Source organism: Hydra vulgaris, chromosome 15 (assembly GCF_038396675.1).
Source record: "Hydra vulgaris chromosome 15, alternate assembly HydraT2T_AEP".
Lineage (NCBI taxonomy): Eukaryota > Metazoa > Cnidaria > Hydrozoa > Anthoathecata > Hydridae > Hydra > Hydra vulgaris.
The window spans coordinates 15641271-15660291 of NC_088934.1; the positions used below are offsets into that span (position 1 = coordinate 15641271).

The following is a 19021-nucleotide window of genomic DNA, read 5'->3' on the forward strand; positions in this document are numbered from 1 at the left end:
TTTTCAAGTGAAAGAAATACTGTAAAACTTGGTACATGTTTTAATATGTTTTAACGTTACATAATTTCAAGTTTACATAAGTTTGCATACACTTTCGTTCACTTTTTCTTATAATAAAAGTACTGCGACTCTTTCTCGCCACTACCTCGGTTGCAATGGCTGCCAAGGGTTTCCTATCAAACACGCTTGAATGGGCACTAACACAACTAACGCTCTAAAGTTCGGCAATAATATATAGAGATTATATAAATTTGATAATGTAGTAAACGTTGTTTTATCAATGCCAGGCTGCTTATTACCTGGTTTGCTTTGCTTTTTTTATTGGGGAAATGTTCAGTCTCAAATTTTTAGTTTGTCTCGAAATAAAACAATTCATTTTTTGTTTAATAGTTACCATTATTATTTGTATGGATTCTTCAGCAAAAATAAATGTAGGTAATGTGTTAAATTTATAAAAAAAAAAAAATTTGCTTTAGAGCTATTTTCCAGTGCATCAAATAAGTTAATTTATGTGAGTATAAATATGATTTTAGTTAAATAAAAGAAACTTAAACTTTAGGGCGATTACAATAGTTTTGTGCGTTTGCAAATATCTACAGTGTGTTACAGGTTTTAACACTAAAATACTTTCCATCTAGTTTTATTGTTCTTAAATATTAATACTTGTAAGTATGTAGGGGAGAGTTGCCTTAATTGGAACACTTTAGGAAAAAATATTTATTAACCAAAGATGGCTTAACTATGAAAACATTTATGAATTAAATAATATAGATATACAACCCTACTATGCTTTTATTAATGATTCGACTCTATTGATCGCACCCTTATTGGATATAAACTTTGATTTTTCAAGGCACCATTTTGTTCCAATAAAGGCAACTGGTCTCCTTGAATGGAACACATATATTCTTTAATTAGAACAGTTCTAATATTTGAATAAATTACAGCTATAAAACTTATGGCTTAAAGGAAAAATTAATTGATTAGCTTTTTAATAAAAGATATTTAAAAGATATAATAACAAATAAAAATTACAACAAATATTTAATCCTTTTTTCGCAATTCATAAGTCTTTTTTTCTTGCAGCTTCTGCACTTGGGATGGTAGTGGTGATATGTGGTGTGCTGTGGTGGCGATGGTGATTTTATTTGATGTGCTCAATTTCATTTGGTCCATGGTGATTGAGTCAAGTGCTACTTTGCTTTCCTGTGGTTTTTGCAATAGTTTGGCAGTTATTGGATATAGTGTGAGCTTTTTTTTTGTAGATTTTTTAATTTGTTTGGAAGCTATTTGATTTAGTGTGTGCTTTTGATTTCTTGGTGTAATTTCTAGAGCACGTCTATATGGGGAGCTTGTAAGATCAGCCGCCTGAGTTGTTCGTGATCTTCTTTTTTTGTTTTTTACTTCAAGTGAAACCACTGGCAAAAGAGACAAAGTTGAAACTGAAACATGACATTTTAATTTTTTTTCACTTGATTTATCTGTAGATAGTTTTGTCATCCCATCTATACTTTCAGATGACTGAAGATTGTTTGAAGGACCAACATCAGTAAATGAAGAGGCTGTAAAATCAGAATCAGTGAATACATTTATGTCCAAAGGCCACAACCCACTAGCCTGAAATCCTTTCATAGCAATTCTCAATGATGCTGCCTGACTATATGCGTCACCAAATAATTCTGCAACTTGCCAAGTTGTTACTGGTTGTGATATATGTGACCGCATCCATTTTCGCATAGCTTCATCATAGTATGTACCAAGTGGTCCAAAGAACGCAATGTCTAATGGTTGCAGTCTGTGTGTAGTATGGGGAGGTAGTGATACCATACGCACTCCAGCATTTCGTGCTAGATATATCGCTGCCAAATTTTTTGAATGTGTAACATGACCATCAAGTATCAACAAAACTTTTGATTGTTTTAAAGGTTTAACAACTTTAATGAAATGATTGAGCCAATCTAAAAAACCTTCATTTGACATCCATCCTTTCTCTTGAGTACTAAATACAGTTCCTGGAGGTGCACCATTTGTTATTTCTGGCTTCATTCTTTTGCGTTTATATATTAACATTGGTGGAACATAAAATTCTGCTGCAGATACACAAACTACAGCTGTTACTGAATTTCCTTGTTCACTACTAGTCATAATTCCAACTCGTTTTTTGCCCCTTGCACTAATAACTTTTATCTGACCATCTTGTACTGTTGATAAACTAGTTTCATCCATATTATAAAGTCTGTCTGGAGTTAACTTTTCTTCCATGTATAACTTTGAAAGTAAATTAAAGAAAGATTGCACTCGCTCTTTATTAAAACCTTGTGCACGTGCAATTGATGTTGATTCAGGCCCACGAAGCAACAGTTGTGGGTGCCTTTGTATAAATGCATAATACCACTTTTTTCCTGCCATTCGTGTTAGTTTGTTAAAATTATGTATGATGTTGTTAGCTTCCGCAATATCAAATGCTAGACGACGAAGATCATCAATCCTTAATCCAAAGTACATTGATTCTAATAATAAACAGTGATCAGCTAGTTCTGTTTCAATTTCATTAGGTAAGGTGGTAAGTCGACCATGAAATTTCACATTTGCAACAGCAACTTTGTTTTTTTTATTTATATGCCTTGACAAAGTTGCTTTTGGAATACAAAATGCATAAGCGGCTTCATTTAAGCTGATTTCTCCTTGTTTTATTGCTTCAACAGCCTTTTTCAAGTTTTCTACTTTCCATTTTCCATATTTTCGTGGTGTTTGCATCTAAAATAAGAGCAAATTACTATGAAGATACATAAGGAGAGTTTTATAATCTTATTACAGGCTTATTTTTTCATATATTTATTTGTTATTCATATATGATTAAGTTAATTATATACTCATTATATAATCATTATTTTTCATCATTTTTGTTTAGTTAATCATTAACTATATAAATCAAAATCTATATAAACTATATAAAGTTTGCAACTTTATATATTAACTTCTATATTCAGTAAAAAACTTATGCTGGGTATATAATTTATGTTGTCTTACAAGTTTATCCGTTAAATAGAAATGTATAACTTTTGTAAAACTTTTACATTTTATTTTTTACTAAAAGATAAAATGATTTGTTAATTAAAGTATACGATGTTTACGATCAACTTTATATCCTTAGACTATGACTAGACTTTAGACTATGAAAAAAATTTTGTGAAAAATCATTTCATACTTTAAAGCAAGACTAAATACCAATTCCAAAAAAGCAACAAATGTCTTACAATAATACTATGTCAATAAAAGAAATTCGCTTTAAAAAATATTATACAGTCGGACTAATGCAATTTTCTGATAATTCGGACGTCAAGTAGCATGTTATGAGATGACATCGTTTCAATTACGGCAACTTTTGAAGTTCCATTCTGGGCAACATAGGACCATGGTGTTGTAGCAAAATATTTACATACAAGTAACAACTTACGATATAAGCTCTTAATATCACATAGACTTGAAACCCTTAAAATTTTAAAAAAATTATCATTAAACTCAATATCGTTAAGCTTCTGTAATCGTTTAAGGGGGAAGTACCCCAAAAACGTTAAAACTCATGTTCAAACAGTAAAATTGATTTTAAACAATATATAATGTCAAAATTTTACATTTCAGAATGAAATTTTTTAGAAATTGTGCATTGTTGCCATGGTAACCAGGAAAATATTGAAAAATAACCAAAAAACAGTTAATGCCCCGGCTAACTTATCCAAAGAACTACATATATTCAAACTGTCATACTGCAATTCCCTTTAACTAATACTTTGAACTGTGATCTGAACCTCAAATTTTATGAAAAATATGACAGTTAGTTCTTCAGGGGGCAAATATATTGCCGTTTAATGAATTTTGGTCAAAATTAGGCAACTGAAATAGGCGTAGAACGTGTTCTGTCAAGTATTTCATAAAAGTGGAGGTTCAAATCACAGAAGGTATAAAATAGGACAATTACTGAAAATTTCATCATTAAACACCAAGCAGTTCCAAAGTTATCACAGCCGGGGCATTTAAAAACCTTGTTTTGAGAAAAACGCAAAAACAGAAAAAAAAAATTTAAATTTCACAAAAAATATAAAATAGAACTAATTTATGTTTAAAATAAAGTTTCAGAATGACTCAGGGGCATACTGACTTCCTTCAAAGTTTTCATATTTGTCCTTTGATGCTTTTGTCAACCCTCGTAGAACCTTTCGCCGCTTCTTGGATGACTCTAGATTTTTATATCCAGCTAAATAAATACGTTTTCGATTTTGATTATCGCACAAACTTGATGTATAGTTCCCAGGAGTCATGTTTAACTGTTTATAAATTAAAAGAGAACTTTTTCTCCCAATATTAAAGTTTGCTACAGCATCATATGTTCCAAATTTTAACTGTGTTAGGCTGACATACTTTGTTTTCGGGATTCGATCCCAAATCATTGCATTTAGACTTTCGTTTTGATTTTGTGTCTGCCCATGCAAACATTTACGTAACAAAGACTCCTCACTTAAATCTGCATATATTGGTTTTAAATGTTTTATAATTGATAGTGGAAGTCCTCCACCTGGTTTGTACGTTGATTTGCCAGTTGCTTTATCTTTCTGATATCTGCACCAACTGTTTTCACCAATTGGACAGTGAGTGTGCCAGTTATTTTCCTTTGATGAGGCAACATGAAAAAGTGTAGCATGAATGGATTTCTTCATGCCTTGTAGATTGTTTTTATTACTTCTTACCGCAATCCCATAATAATTCTGAAGCTTATCAATAAGACTGTTTGTTAACTTTCCACGGCCACAGAGGTTTTTCATGTTTTTTTTTAATGTTCTTAGACGTGTCCCAACTCGTTTCTGAACATACCCAACACATTCTAACTTTTCAACTTCAACACCAGGATAAGTAAATTTCACAGCTGGATAACTTTTACTGTCACCATCTCCATAAAATTTAATATACTGCAGTCCATACTCTTTGACAGATCTACTAAATATGCGTTTGGCACCAGTCACTTCCATACTTCCTGCTGAGCCAATACAATTTACGTTACAACTATGAGATTTGTACCAATTTTTGTAGCTCTCTGAATTCTTAGACTTTATATCTTTGCGTAGTTGACATTGCTTACAAAGTCTACTCATTGGCTCAACATCTAACACTTTTCCATTATCCATCGACAATGTTGTCACAACTCCGTTCAGTGAACTGTATCCTCTACGTTGCCAAGTTCCATCAGTTGATACTCCAGTATCAACAATGTTGTTGCTATTACCTTTAATTTCTTTTGCAGCCTGAAGCATTGTTTCTTTAGCAACTGTAGTAACAGCGTCAGTAATAACTTTTACAGAACCATTGTAATTTTTTTTACTCATCGGACTTGGGAGGTTCATTAATGCAGAAAACTTTTCAAGTCCTGAATACCCTTGCCCAATTGATCTCATGCTATATACAATACGTAGATTAATATCATGAGTGCGGTTACAAACTTTAGATGTATAGAAATCTTTTCTATATCCACAAACACTGCAGCAACATATTAAATTCGAAGCTTATCCTTTTTTTTCACAAAGTTTTCTTTCAATACCAAGCTATTGTCGTTAATACACTGTGGACAACATAAAGATTCAAATATAGTGTTTAAAATTTCAACATCAATTACTCTATAACCATTTATTTTTTCATCATTTTTATTTGGAACATCATTTTTAATATATTCAATCTTGTTGGCTGATCTTGAAGAACTAGTATCAACCTCTGAATATTTTTTTGAGTTTGTCATTGATGTTGGTGATGATAAAGTGTGTTGGTTACCACAAAAAACTCTTTTCTTTCCAGTAACTCTAGTTCTTTGCTTGACTCTATCTTTTCTTCCCATAATTAAGACTAATTTTTATTAAAATTTGATAAAATATGTTCTTATTACACTTAACAACTCATAACAAAGTAAATAATAGAATTTTAAGAATGTTTAAAAACTGAAATAATTAGAGGCAATCGAGTCAAACTTAATTTAAGCAAAGTAGATAATTAAAGTAAAAACAAAGTAGAAAAAAGTCTTTATTATGAGCAGATTAAAAACTTTATGTGAGCCTCTGAAATAAGCAGATAAGCAGAAGCTTTATCGTTGCTATGTGCGTTGCTATGGTTAAACTTGATGAGTATGGTTCAAAAAATTGAAATTATTCCACTTTCCTGACATTGTTTACAATATCTCTTAATTTCATTGTGTTCTTCATTAATTTTTGTTTCCGAAACAAACAAAAAAAATTTTTTCAATTTTTACTTAATTCAAGGGGTACTTCCCCCTTAAATGCAACGATAAAATTAGATCGCAAAAATTTTTTTCTTTAAAAAAAAGTAATTTTATTGACATACGTGCAGTTTTTAAGTTTAAATACTAGAAGTTTCAAAAAATAAAGAAAATTATTTTCTTTACAAGAAAAAATATTCATGAAAGTAGAATAAGTTCCAGTTTCTAAATAAAGCTAAGTGTTCCAATTACGGAGCTGTTCCAATTTCGGCAACTCTCCCCTTATATTAGGTCGTTATATAAGTTATATCCCATGCAACAGACATGTTGAATATTTTGTTAAATAAATCGGGAGTTTTAATTTTCACGAACTGTGCGATAATTAGGTAGTAATTTATATGGTTGTTGGTATGTAGTTATTAGATAAATGATTAAAGCATCATTTTCAAACATTTTTATAAGAAATCTAGTTTTATTAAATTTGCATAAATCTATATTCTAATAAGTGTTCATATAAGTTATGAAAAGAGGTTCTTAAGAGTTTAATTAAAAATATAAAAAGATTGAATTACGAAAGATTGTTATCAAAGGATTTAAAACGATTGAATTACAAGAAAAAGCGGAAGTACCAAAATAAAAGAAATAAAAAATGATACATTAGGTTGCCTACATGCCCTAAAATTTTTTAAATTCTTATTTTTAAAACCTGTCATGAAATCTCCTAAATTTTCATTATTTGGCTAAAGTTTTAAGTTATATTTTAAACATACATGGGCTTGGCACATTTATTAGGAAAGCAGATAAGTAATCAACCCTTGTCTGCTTTTCTTAGCCGAGATTAGATACTTTTTATCAAATTTACTATGTAAATTTACTTTTTTCTTTGTTTATACTTTTTTTAGAAATGCACAGAGGTAGATGATCCTTGTTTGTGTCATTTAACTGTCATTAGCTAGGCTAGACTGATAATCATTTTTATAATGTACCAGAAAATATTTAATGACTAAAAATCAGTTTTAAGTTGTACCAGAGATATGTAAGAAGTTAATAATCTATTATTTTTAAAATGCTCCACTTTTGAATTCTAATTGAAACTATCATAATCTTTTTTTGGTCTTTGTATTGTAGTATAAAAATAAAGTATATATGATTATATTTTTAGGCATAATGCGAACGGGAAAATCAATATAAGATAATAGAAAAGGAACAAAATTTTCTAAATGTTGTAAAAAAGTAAAAGGGGGATATACAAAGGAAAGTGAGGGGTTGAGGGTGACGTATCTTTTATTTTCCGACCTGGAGAATTTTTTTGCAAACTATTGCTTTGAAAAAAAATATATCCTCGTTGGTTTACATATGCCAACTGGCATCTAAAGATTCAAATTTGCCGAGCCAGTATCAAGATTTTTCCTTAAATACAATACAACTTAAAATTAAAAAATAAGTAAAATTTAAAGGTAAGTAATAATGTAAATAGTGATATCGCTTTTTAAAAAAAGGAAATTCGTTTTCACAATATAATAAGAGAAGATAAAAATTAATAACATTTATAAAGAAAGCAAATACTACAAATATTTGCAAACTAGGCATCTCAATGAAGATAAGCATGATCTTACCGTCAAAACCTTAAACTAGTGTAAACAATATATTAAGTTATAATGTAACCATAAGTACAACATAATAAAATATACATATACATATCATTTTTTAGTATAAGTTATAAGGTTTAACCAATATTTCCATAATATAAATATTATAGTCAAACTTTGATAATATGGGAGAGTAAAAGATTTTTCAGCTTATTTTTAAAAAGATGTAATGAAGTAGGTAAATCAAAATTAGAATTAGATTCTGGCTTTATAAAGAATTCGAATATTTTTGAAAACTTTACCAACATAGTTAATATCTTTCAATGCTTCCATATAGTGTTCTCATCAAAGAATGCATCTAAAAGTTTTGTGACACAATCTTTTTTTATTTCAATTCGGTCAATAAAAATATCAGATAGAGCTGGGGGTTAATAACGTTTTTTAGCAATCGAATGAAAAGTAATCATTTTGTTTTTAATATTTAAGGTAAGCTTATTACATTTGAACCAGCTAAAAATATTTTTGAGTTATTTATTCATAGTAGCAAAGAGTTTATTAGTTTTGTTATCAGATAAAATAAATAGTCTCATCCGCAAACAAAATGCTTTTGGAGTAGCTGATCGGACCCGTGAAAATACGGGTCTTTGTACGTCTATTCCAAATTGAACTTTTTTATTTAAATTTTTAAAAAAAAAAAAAATTTTTTTTAAACATTTTAATTAAATTTTTTATTTAAATTTACTTTTTCCTTATATATCTTACCTTTCAGGATCCGTAAAATACAGGTTTTTACCAAACCTACCATTTCTATACAACGCAATTTGTTCGCGCGACTAATGAAACTAAATGTCATATAGATTGAAATATTTTGAAAAAATTAACGTTTGGTTCAGTCTACACTCAAATGTGCAGCTAAGTAATAAAGGTTCATGGCTTAATTAGTCAAAAGTTGAATGTTTTAATGTGTTTATATGATAAAATATAAGTTATACTTTTTGTTCATGGAAGAATATATTTATTTTTTCTTTGTATTGTTCAAATCATAAAAAAAGTCTATAAAAGATGCTCGATAAACCACTATGTCACCTCTATATACACATAGTTTTACATTTGAAATTGATACTTGCATTATTATCTTTTTTTTTAGCTAGAGATTTTGAAAGATTATATATATATATATATATATATATATATATATATATATATATATATATATATATATATATATATATACATTAAAAGATTTAATAGTTAATAAAATGTGTTTTGAAAAAGTAATATTTATCAGTTGGTATAAATAGTTTATAAATAAAATAGTATGAAAAAATGTTTACAAATATCTTAACTTACAACATGTAACTGGCTACATACCAGTGCTGTTTATTTTTAACCAAGAAATGCAATCGGATCATTTTATAAAGAAAGTTTATGTTTATTCTACTTTATCGTGTTATTAGTATATTTAACCAAATTAAATATTACTTTTCATTTTATTTGAAAACTTGAAAATAAAGGATAAATATTTTACTTGGATACATATCATTAATTTATTATTACATTGATAAACATTTTTTTTTATTGAGTTTTGTTATTGATTACAACAGTTTAATTTGTGAAAGACTTCCAGGAATGTAAAGACTGGTACTACTGTGAATAAAAAGTATAAACAGCTACAAAAAAAAGGATTTTAGGAATTTTAATTTGTATATTTCAACAGACTGTATGAATATACTGTTACATTATATTTGTAATAAATGGAAGTGTTAACAGAACTTTCTATTACAGATTTATATTCTATTTTCTGTTACAAATTTATCTATTACAGTTTTCTATGAAAAATTTTCCATGCATATGTTGGTGTATATCTTTAAAAATTGTGTTTCTCTCCTTTATATTTAATAATATCCATTTATATTTTTCATGTTTAAAAACATCTGATACAAGGTAATATATCTTGTATTAGGTTATAATAATCTGATACAAAGTGTCAGATTTTTATAAACCTTGATGTTTGGATTAAGGTTATCTTGGTAAATCCATGATCCATGAAAGTATTTCAAAATAGGTATCATAGATTTAATGACTTGCAAAGATGCTCAGTTTTATCGCTTTTTATAAACAAATTTGTGCTGGCAAATATAAAAAAAAATGCACAAGCAACAAATTTTTTGGTTTCATTTTATTTCTGAAAATCCATTTCATTTTGATTGTCTCAACTTCCGAAATTATATTTATTCAAATTAGTTAATATTTTAGATATTAAAACAAAAAATCTATATGTAATATTTTAGATAAATAATTTTTTTAGACTTGGATTTTATTTATATCATTTCAAGATATTTGCACATAACCTTCATAAAAAATATAGCATATTCAAAATATGACAATAATTTCTTATTATTAGTTTTGATAAATATTACCTGTTATATTATTATCAATAAGATGACACCTTTCCTAATGTCATGTCAATTCGTTTTTTTTTGAATAAATTAAGATGTAAATGTATATAGTAGTTTAATTTCTATTGTTTTAATATATGTTGGTTTAAGGTTAAGTTATAACATTGATTTAAAATTAAGTTGTTCTATTGGTTTAAGATTAAGTTAAGAGTGGCTATTTAATCCACAAAATATGTAAAGCTAGGCTGTTCAACAAGCTATGCAAATTACAGTGTGTGTAGATTTATGAAATAGAATTTACAAATTAAATGAAAATAGAACATGTATGACAAATTGATAGAACAGTAGTAATTTTTTATTTTTGTTTTTAAGTTATTAGTAGGCTGCACTTACCTTTCTGCAACGATACAACTTACTTTCAATTTTCCTAAAAATAAAAGTTCCTTCAACTACAAGCAAATTTAAAATGAAAATCATAGCAGCATTTTCTAAGAATGTGGTTTAGTGCACTGTCATCAGTGCCATTTTGGAGGGTTTAAGACCTCACCTTAGCGTAATAATTTTTGAAGTTTTTTCAATCTTGCTTCTATATTTATAGCAAAAAAAAAAAAAAATAATATGGCAAAAAGCTTTCTAAAATTTAAAATAAAACTTTAAAGTTTTTTTATTTTGTAGTTTATACACAATTATTTCATATAATGCCTGCAAACTCAACTATGCTAACGACATTTACACTTACAGACGTTTGTACATAACGCGATACAAATGAAACTAAAAAGATCTTAGACCACTAAAACATAGTCATAAAATAAAAGTTCATCTTAATATTAACACTGTATTTTAATGTTTAACGCGTTTAGTTACTGTTTAATGGGCTTAGTTACAATTGTTAGTTATTCTCTCGCGTAGGTTCTTTAACTAAACGATGTTCTAAAACTTTTAATGGTAGTTTTAATAAATAAACGTTTCGTTACCCTAAAATTTGTTTGTTCAACAGACATATTAATAATTTGTTGGTAAAACGCGGTTAAAGTTTAGGAGGTTATTACTGCTCTCGTATTTTATTTATAGCTAGTATAGATGTTTAATGTACTATCTTTATTTTAAAATTATTGATAAATTGAAATATAAAGTTTGTTTACCTAAAATTAAGACGATACTAGCATATCTTATTTGGATATTGAACAAAACTGCGTTGAGTACAAAATTTTTGATAGTTTTATAGGATATTGAACAAAATTTCAGGATAATGAACAAAGCAACACTAATCACAAATAATAAATAATCTTGTTTTCTTCAACAGTTTTAAAAAATCAAATACCATAGAAAAAATAAACTCAAAAATAATTCTTTTAAGCAAACATATAGGTATCACCAGTTTGAAAAACTATATTATAATTATAACATTATGTAGTATTATAATTATAATACTATGGTTTTATAGAGTCTTATAAGCAGCCTTCTTTATTTTGTGGTGTTGTTTTATGGGTTTTTTAGTTTTTAAAATCAATTCATAAAATTATTTGTCAATTTCATGGAGAATATACTTCAGTATTTTGGCTAAATCTCTCTTTTTATTTTCTGATAGTGAAAATTGCTCAGTTTTTAGGGCCATAACTTTTGGCAATTGCAGTAATTCAGCAGATTTTTGTTTCCTTGTACTTCCTTTATATCCATTCTAACACATTTAAAGTCTTCATTGAAAGATGATCTAAATTTGACTTTTAAAATTGTATTTTTATTGCACACAATTTGTTTTATTTTCGTGAAGGAATTTTAGAAAATAGAGAGGTTGCTGCTTTTTAACAGTCCAGAAAATCTGTGGTAACCATCTGCAGGATTTTGAAATTACCTGATTTTGTAGGCATATTTTTTAATACTCTTATCAGGCCGATTGGACTGTATATTTCTAAATTTTCAGTGTAACGCTCTATAACACTGTGTACTGCATCAATCTCTTGTAAGTCCTGGCTCTGCAAAATTTTGCTCTATAATTTTAATCTTGCCGCTGTCTTCTGACTTTAACAAAATTACGTAATGCTAAACTCATTATTAAATTTTTATTTTGTGGAACGCAACTATCCAATCACAGAATGATTTCACATATATAAGGAATATCTTTTACTACTATTTTTTTTAAATATTTTCACAACTGCACTTGCAATATCATTGCCAAGTCTTTTAAGTATTCGGACCATATGCTGTTGTATACCCTTTTGTTAATACTACCATGACCAATTAAATTGTAAACATTAAGTTTACTAAAATAATAAAAGCTTAATGCATTAGCTTTTGGCAGATTGAAAACATTTTCAAGATCAAAAACTACATCTATTATACCGTTAATATCTGTCGGTCGTACCGGTACCGGTAATTATCTGTCGTTCTTTCCTCAAATCCTTCTATTTTTCTTTGGATGTGCAATTCTGTGCTAATACTTTTATTCCTCTGATGTGGTGATACTTTCTTTCCTCCGATGGTTGTTCAAGAATTTTATACTCTTTGCATTCATCACTTCTATCTTTCTTAGGTTTAAAAAATGATTAATTAAACTCCTCATTGAAGACTTTTCTGTAAATGTTTTCATTTACAGAATTTTCATTTTTAACCTTGTACAGATCATACATTTTTGTTAAAGTTAAACTACCATCTAAATATTGCTTATTGCTTTTGGCACGGCAGTAATGTGATTTGACAACAGAAAACGATTTAATGTGATTTCTAACCATTTCTAGTTTTTCGTTTGATGTGTGTTTTTTGACATTTCGACCTTTGAGTGGTGATCTTGGTACAGAAGTTGTTGGATTTTAAATTTTTTCATGAAAGTAATATATACGTTGTTGACTGATGCTCAGTGTGCCACAAAAAAATTCTTTACAAACTAGCACACGTGTATTGTTTTGTTCTAAATAATACTTGTACATGTGTGACTTTCTGCTCTTTTCTTTGTATGTTTGCTTCCGAAACAGTTCACTCCTAATGGTGTACTTACTATAAAAATGTAGCTTTTTCTCATCCGACAATTTATAAAATTGTTTTATTATTTGATTTCTTTCTTTATTGGAAAAATAACCACTGTATTTATGACTGCATTTCGGTTTACAGCCTCCTTTAACTTTTTTTGCACGATGTAGTTGTCCTTTAATACCAAAATACTCTTCTCTCCTCTCTCTTTTTGTTTTCCTTATATTTTTTTACCAATTTTCTGGGGTCCTTTTTCTTTTTTTAGTTAATGTTCCTTTACTTTCCGTTGTTGAAATCAAAAAAGAATTAGATTGATTTAAACTATCTTCATTCTTCTCTGTAGATTTTCTATTATTTGTTCCACATGTTCAATGTTGTAAATATCCTCTGTCATACTCATGGTTTCAGTTTCGTTTATAATATTATCATTATTTTCAATTACTAAAGATTTATCCAATATAAGTGTTGACTAATTGACAACAACTTTTTATCAAATAACTTGTCATGCGACCTCACCGGACGCAGTGATTGGCTTAGCTGGATATTAAACAGAGCAGAACTAACAACAATTTAGAAGTTAAACCACAATTACACACGCATTTAAATTACGTTTTCGTTTGTTCAATATCCGGATGTTGAACAAAATCTAATAAATTGGTGTTTTCTTTTTTGGATTTTGAACAAAAGAGATCTGAATATTTTGATAAGAAATGCAGATTCTGTATATTTTATAGTAGATATTAAACAAGCTTATCTTAAAATGAAATTCTGTAACAATAACTCATTTTCAGTAAAAAGTTGATATTGAACAAACTAATTCTAGGGTGACGGTTTGTTTGTTGTTTTGTTGTTTTCTAATTTTTTTTGGCCAGCTTAAAATTTTTTAGTCTGTTTTCTTTTTTTAGAAAAAGTTGGTACAAAATGACTGGTAAAGCAGTTTTTTTAGTATAGTGTTTTTTTTTTTGTAAAGTGTTATTTTTTAGTATGTTTCAGTTTTGTTCTTTTTTTGGACAAACTTTTGAGCAAGTTTTGTTTTGTTTTTCAGGAGTTAATGAGAGTTAGTGATAACCGTCGTCGAAATGAAAGAAATGGAGGCGAGATGAAATTTTTATCGAAATTAATCTACAAAGTGTACAAAATGCAGCTAGACAAGAAAGTATGGACTGTATAGCAAAATGTAATAATATTCTAGGTTTAACTTTTTTAGACCAATTGAACCAGATCTGTCTGCACTGTGGTGCTAAAAAGTTTCCTAATGAAACACAGTATCTATGTTGCCTTAATGGAAAAGTAATTTTGCCCCCACTTTCACCACTTCGACAAGCTTTACAAGATTTATTTACAGGTAGTTATATAGATCATAATTCCAAATATGAATTTAAAAAAAAAAATATTAGAAATTATAATGCGTGTCTTTCCTTTGCTTCATTTACAGCTAATGTGGTTAAATCTAGGAATCATATGCCACCATGTTTTAGACTATGCGGTCAAGTTTTTTTATCGTGTCGATAATCTAAGACTAGATCAAGATATTCCCCCAACATATTACCAACTGTATATGACCCACTTGCAGCAGTAAATTTTAGAATGCAACAACGTGGCAATGATCTTTGCATACGTGATTCCAAACTTGGATTTTTGGTGAATCCAAATTTGCCCTGCATGAAAGATGGGCTATGCAGCTAAAAAAATCCTAAAGAATAGTAAGTTAGGCTGTTTTACTAGCCGGCTTTATAACTAAAGTTCTATTAAAAAAAAAAAAATGGTAGAGAGCAAAACTGCCACCCTGCAGTAAGCACATATTGTTTTGAAAACGTTTAAAAAACTTTAAAATCCGTTTTAATAAGTTATTTAAACGTTTTAAAAACGTTCTGTGCTTATTGGGTCTAGCCAGCCAAGCGGTGTACATAGCAGAAGTATGACAGCAGGTGGCTAGCCGGATAAAGGTGTTATTGTTGTATATCTAGGTTCTACTGTCTAGCCTTATATAATTATATAGAAAACACATATATGTTAAGATTTAGTGTAATGTAATGTGATTATACTAATATATTATGCTATTTGCTATTGTTTTGCTATTGTCGTGTTTTACTTTGTTGTAATGTTTTGCGTTAATAGACAGCTTGATTTGCCTTTCCGTTAGTTCTACCATTAAGAGCGATTATAGATAGTTTTTTCAACCTACCTACTTACTTTTAATCATTTATTAAAAGCCAAGATGACATTTAATATTACTATAATCCAATTGTTTAAATCTCAAACTCCTTGTTTTTATTTTATAGTGTTATTAATAACTTTGCTCTTTAAATGAGATATTATAGATATTAAAGAAATTGATTTCAAAATTGATCCCAAAATTGATTGAAGTTTTTTTTTAATCTATTTTATTTGAGATGTTTTCACTTTTTTAAAAAAATAATGACTACTACGGAGTTACGTTATTTCTTTAATACATGATAAATTGTCGACCCAATCGGTAAAAAATATTTTTAATTAAAACAATATGGTTTTTTTTATAATAAGCTGTACTAGGCCTCAGTCGAGTAGAAGGCGGCTGTTATAACTGATTTTGAAAAGTACGTTCATAACAAAAGTCTTCAACTTTATTTCTAAGAAAAAAAAAAAAATTGACGCATTGTGTTTTTTTTTTGTTTTGATAAATATTTAACATTATATCATTTATATATTTTAAATAAATTTTTTAAAAGGTTTTTTAAAAATTTTGATCAAAACTAATGATTTTAACGCAAAATCAAAACGAAGGTAAGGCAAAGTTTATTCTGATAACTATATATATACATATATATAGTTACCAAAATGCTTTTCAGTTTTATTTATAAAATATCTACATAAAAACACAAACAAAGATTTTTTTATGATTTTGAAGTGCTAACAAAGTGTTGTTACAAGAATGGCGCTAATAATCACGAAGAAAATATCTAACGTAGAGATCAAAAATCTATCTGAAGTTTTTTTTCGGAAAAACTCCTTTTTTATCTGAAAAAGCGATTCCCATGTTCGTTTATAGCACTGGATTAAATAGCGAAGTTTTTATCTTAAAAACGGAATTTTTTGAATGTTTATAGCAATTTTTAACTTCGCTTTTTACGGTAAAAACTTCGTGTTTTACGGGGAAAACGTCGTTTTTTATGTTTGTAGCATTGGCACGGCTGTTTCACTCAATATAAAAACTAGCATGACATCATGAGTTTATCAAAAAAAAAAGTATTTCCGCATAAAAAGTATAAAAATTCACAAACTTTAAATTAATAGTAACTTTTTTATATAAATGCTTTCATCTTGCAATTAAAAAAATATAAAAGATTTATCTTTCCTTGTTAAATAAATATTTACATTAATTGGTATAAAAATAAATATTGCCAAAATATTTTTAACAATTTAGAACCACTTTTCTAATTTTCGCATATTTTCCGGAAAACATGAGTTGGGCCAACTAAGATTTCATAACATAGCTTTTTGCTTGATATTTGAAATTTGGAACACTTAGCCCTAAATGTCCATTCTATCAGATTCCTGCGTCATCCTAGAGAATTTACAATCCTAGAGAATTTACAAAAAGAATTTACATCCTAGAGAATTTACAAAAAGACTGTTTTTAAAGCATTTATATTTTTTAGTTGATCGTTTTTAAATGCAAAACGTAACTTTTTTGATGGATGACGTAAGTTAATGAAATTTCAACCTTTTATGCAAATGAAAATAAAAAAATTACTTTACGTGTTTTCAGCTATGTTATAAAATATGTTTTCAAAAATGTCATGTTTTACAACTAATCTTGTTAGTTTTAGGCGTACATTTGTGTTGACGTTTTTTTGCGATGACGTAACCTTTATGCGTTACGTCCCAAACTATTTATTAACGAATATTCTCCAAACAACTGTTTCGGCGAGTCAATTTTTGAAGTATTAAGGTAAACAAAGTTACGCGGAATTTTTCTCTTTGGATTATCAAACTAATATCAGATAAGTTGCTAAATCCACTTTTATCTAGTGCATATATTTGTTAATTAATATTATTTTATTTGTTTTTATTATATTTATTAATAAGTCAATATTATTTTGATAACAATGTATTCAACTGAGAGGGAAATTCTAAAACAACATATTGGATGGAAAAATGGTTGGGAAGATAGGTGTAACTTTCCTTTTGTTAAGCGATTAATTAGGACAGATAAGATCAGTAACAATGTCATTTCCATTTTAATCACAGTCTTTAAAATAAGAGGTGATTTATTTAGTTTTATGAGTTTTCTTTTGCCAATTGATTTTGATATGCCTAGTAATGACGAGTTTGATAAAATGTGTCTAAAGTTAACACGCCAAAAAAAGAAATATAAAAAAAATTTTAAAGCTATAAAAAACGAAGAATTTTTTAAAATGCAACTGTCGCAAGCTCCACCCGAAAAAAAAAAAAATCAGCAGATGCAGATGACTTTTTCACTTTAAATAACAGTCAGGAGCTACTGAATCAAATTGATCAATTAACTTCTGAAAATAAAACAAATATGGAGCAAAAAGAAAAATTTAAATTGCAAGTATTTAAGTTGGAAGCTGAAATTACAGATTTAAATTCTAAAAATAGGGCTCTCAACACTCATTGTAACTCATTAAGTTCTCAATTAGAGACTATGAGTATTAGACTAATTACTGAGCTTCATCAATATATAAATTTATTTGCTATTGAGTTTCATGCTTGCTTTACAAATGAAAGTATCACACGAAAAATGCATGAACTTATTTTTAATGTGCCACTATTTGTAAAATTCCATAAAACTCTTGGGTTGCTAAGTGAAGAGGAGGGAGAGTGTTTGCATAATAGCGTAAATAAGGAATTAAGACAGTTGCATTCGGTAAGAAATCAGGAGCAGAAGTTGCATCTTGTTTTAAAACGTTTTGAATTGCACAGCAAAGCTGATAGGAAGCTTCAAGCCGCTAAGGTAAGAAAGTGTGTTGTGTGTTATGAGCGTTGCGAAAATTCATTTTATAGACAAGGTCTTTGTCTTGTTTGTGGTCATCAAATTTAGTTAAAATATTTAAAAAATTAAAAACAACAACAAAAAAAAAACTATTTACAAGTAAGATAAATTATATGAGATCTTTAATTTATATATAAGATAATTTTATTCTGTTCTAATATTTGTGTAATGTTAGTTTAAAATATTATTTTTTAATATATTGATTTTATATATTAGGTAGGTGCCCATTCTGTTCCTATCTTCAGAAGTTATTTATACCTATGCAATACCTTCGCTCAGGTTAAAGAATGGAATACTTGCATCAAATGTATGTAAAAATCTAGCTTTTATATATTAACTTGTGATCAGAGCAACTGGTATGTTGGTTGGGTATGATCTTGTATGTTTGTGTATTTAATTTAAAAAATGTATTGTCCTTCATTATATGTAACATTTTTTTATAGATATATAACATATCCATTTGATGTTTATCACCAGAAGTTAGTTCTACCTTTGCAGTACCTCTGCTCTACATACCTCCTCGCTGGTTAAAGAATGAAATATAAATCTCATATCAAGTTGGTGTAAAAATTTAGTTCAATAAATTAAGAATTTGTAAACGTTATCAAAATTTTGAGTGGAACAATTGTTTTTCTGGTTTAGCATGAGTATGAATCTGATATCAATTGGATGTACAAAGATAGTTTACTACTTAAAGAACCTATCAGTAAACCAACTGATTATAAAACAGTTTTTAATGGGAATAAAAACAAGTTTTCAAAAGATTTCAATTAGCTATTTGTATATTCAAACACTTTATTTACTGAGAGAAGAGACT

At 28.2% G+C, this 19021-nt stretch overlaps 2 protein-coding genes across 5 annotated transcripts in view; both read right to left on the reverse strand.

Moving 5' to 3' along the window:
- The window catches only part of LOC136091349 (uncharacterized), a 71116-nt gene that overhangs the window by 7304 nt on the left and 44791 nt on the right, over positions 1-19021 (reverse strand). The window lies entirely within an intron of this gene.
- LOC136091347 (uncharacterized) lies at positions 510-3547 on the reverse strand. The gene is made up of 2 exons (XM_065818809.1): positions 3209-3547; positions 510-2757 (listed from the first exon to the last, which is right to left on the reverse strand). Exon 2 carries the CDS (start codon positions 2755-2757, stop codon positions 1045-1047), a length of 1713 nt encoding a protein of 570 aa, XP_065674881.1. The 5' UTR covers positions 3209-3547; the 3' UTR covers positions 510-1044.

What these genes read in the sequence shown, in the direction of transcription:
- LOC136091347 (XM_065818809.1), bottom strand. Translation starts at nt 2,757, where the DNA reads ATGCAAACACCACGAAAATATGGAAAATGGAAAGTAGAAAACTTGAAA.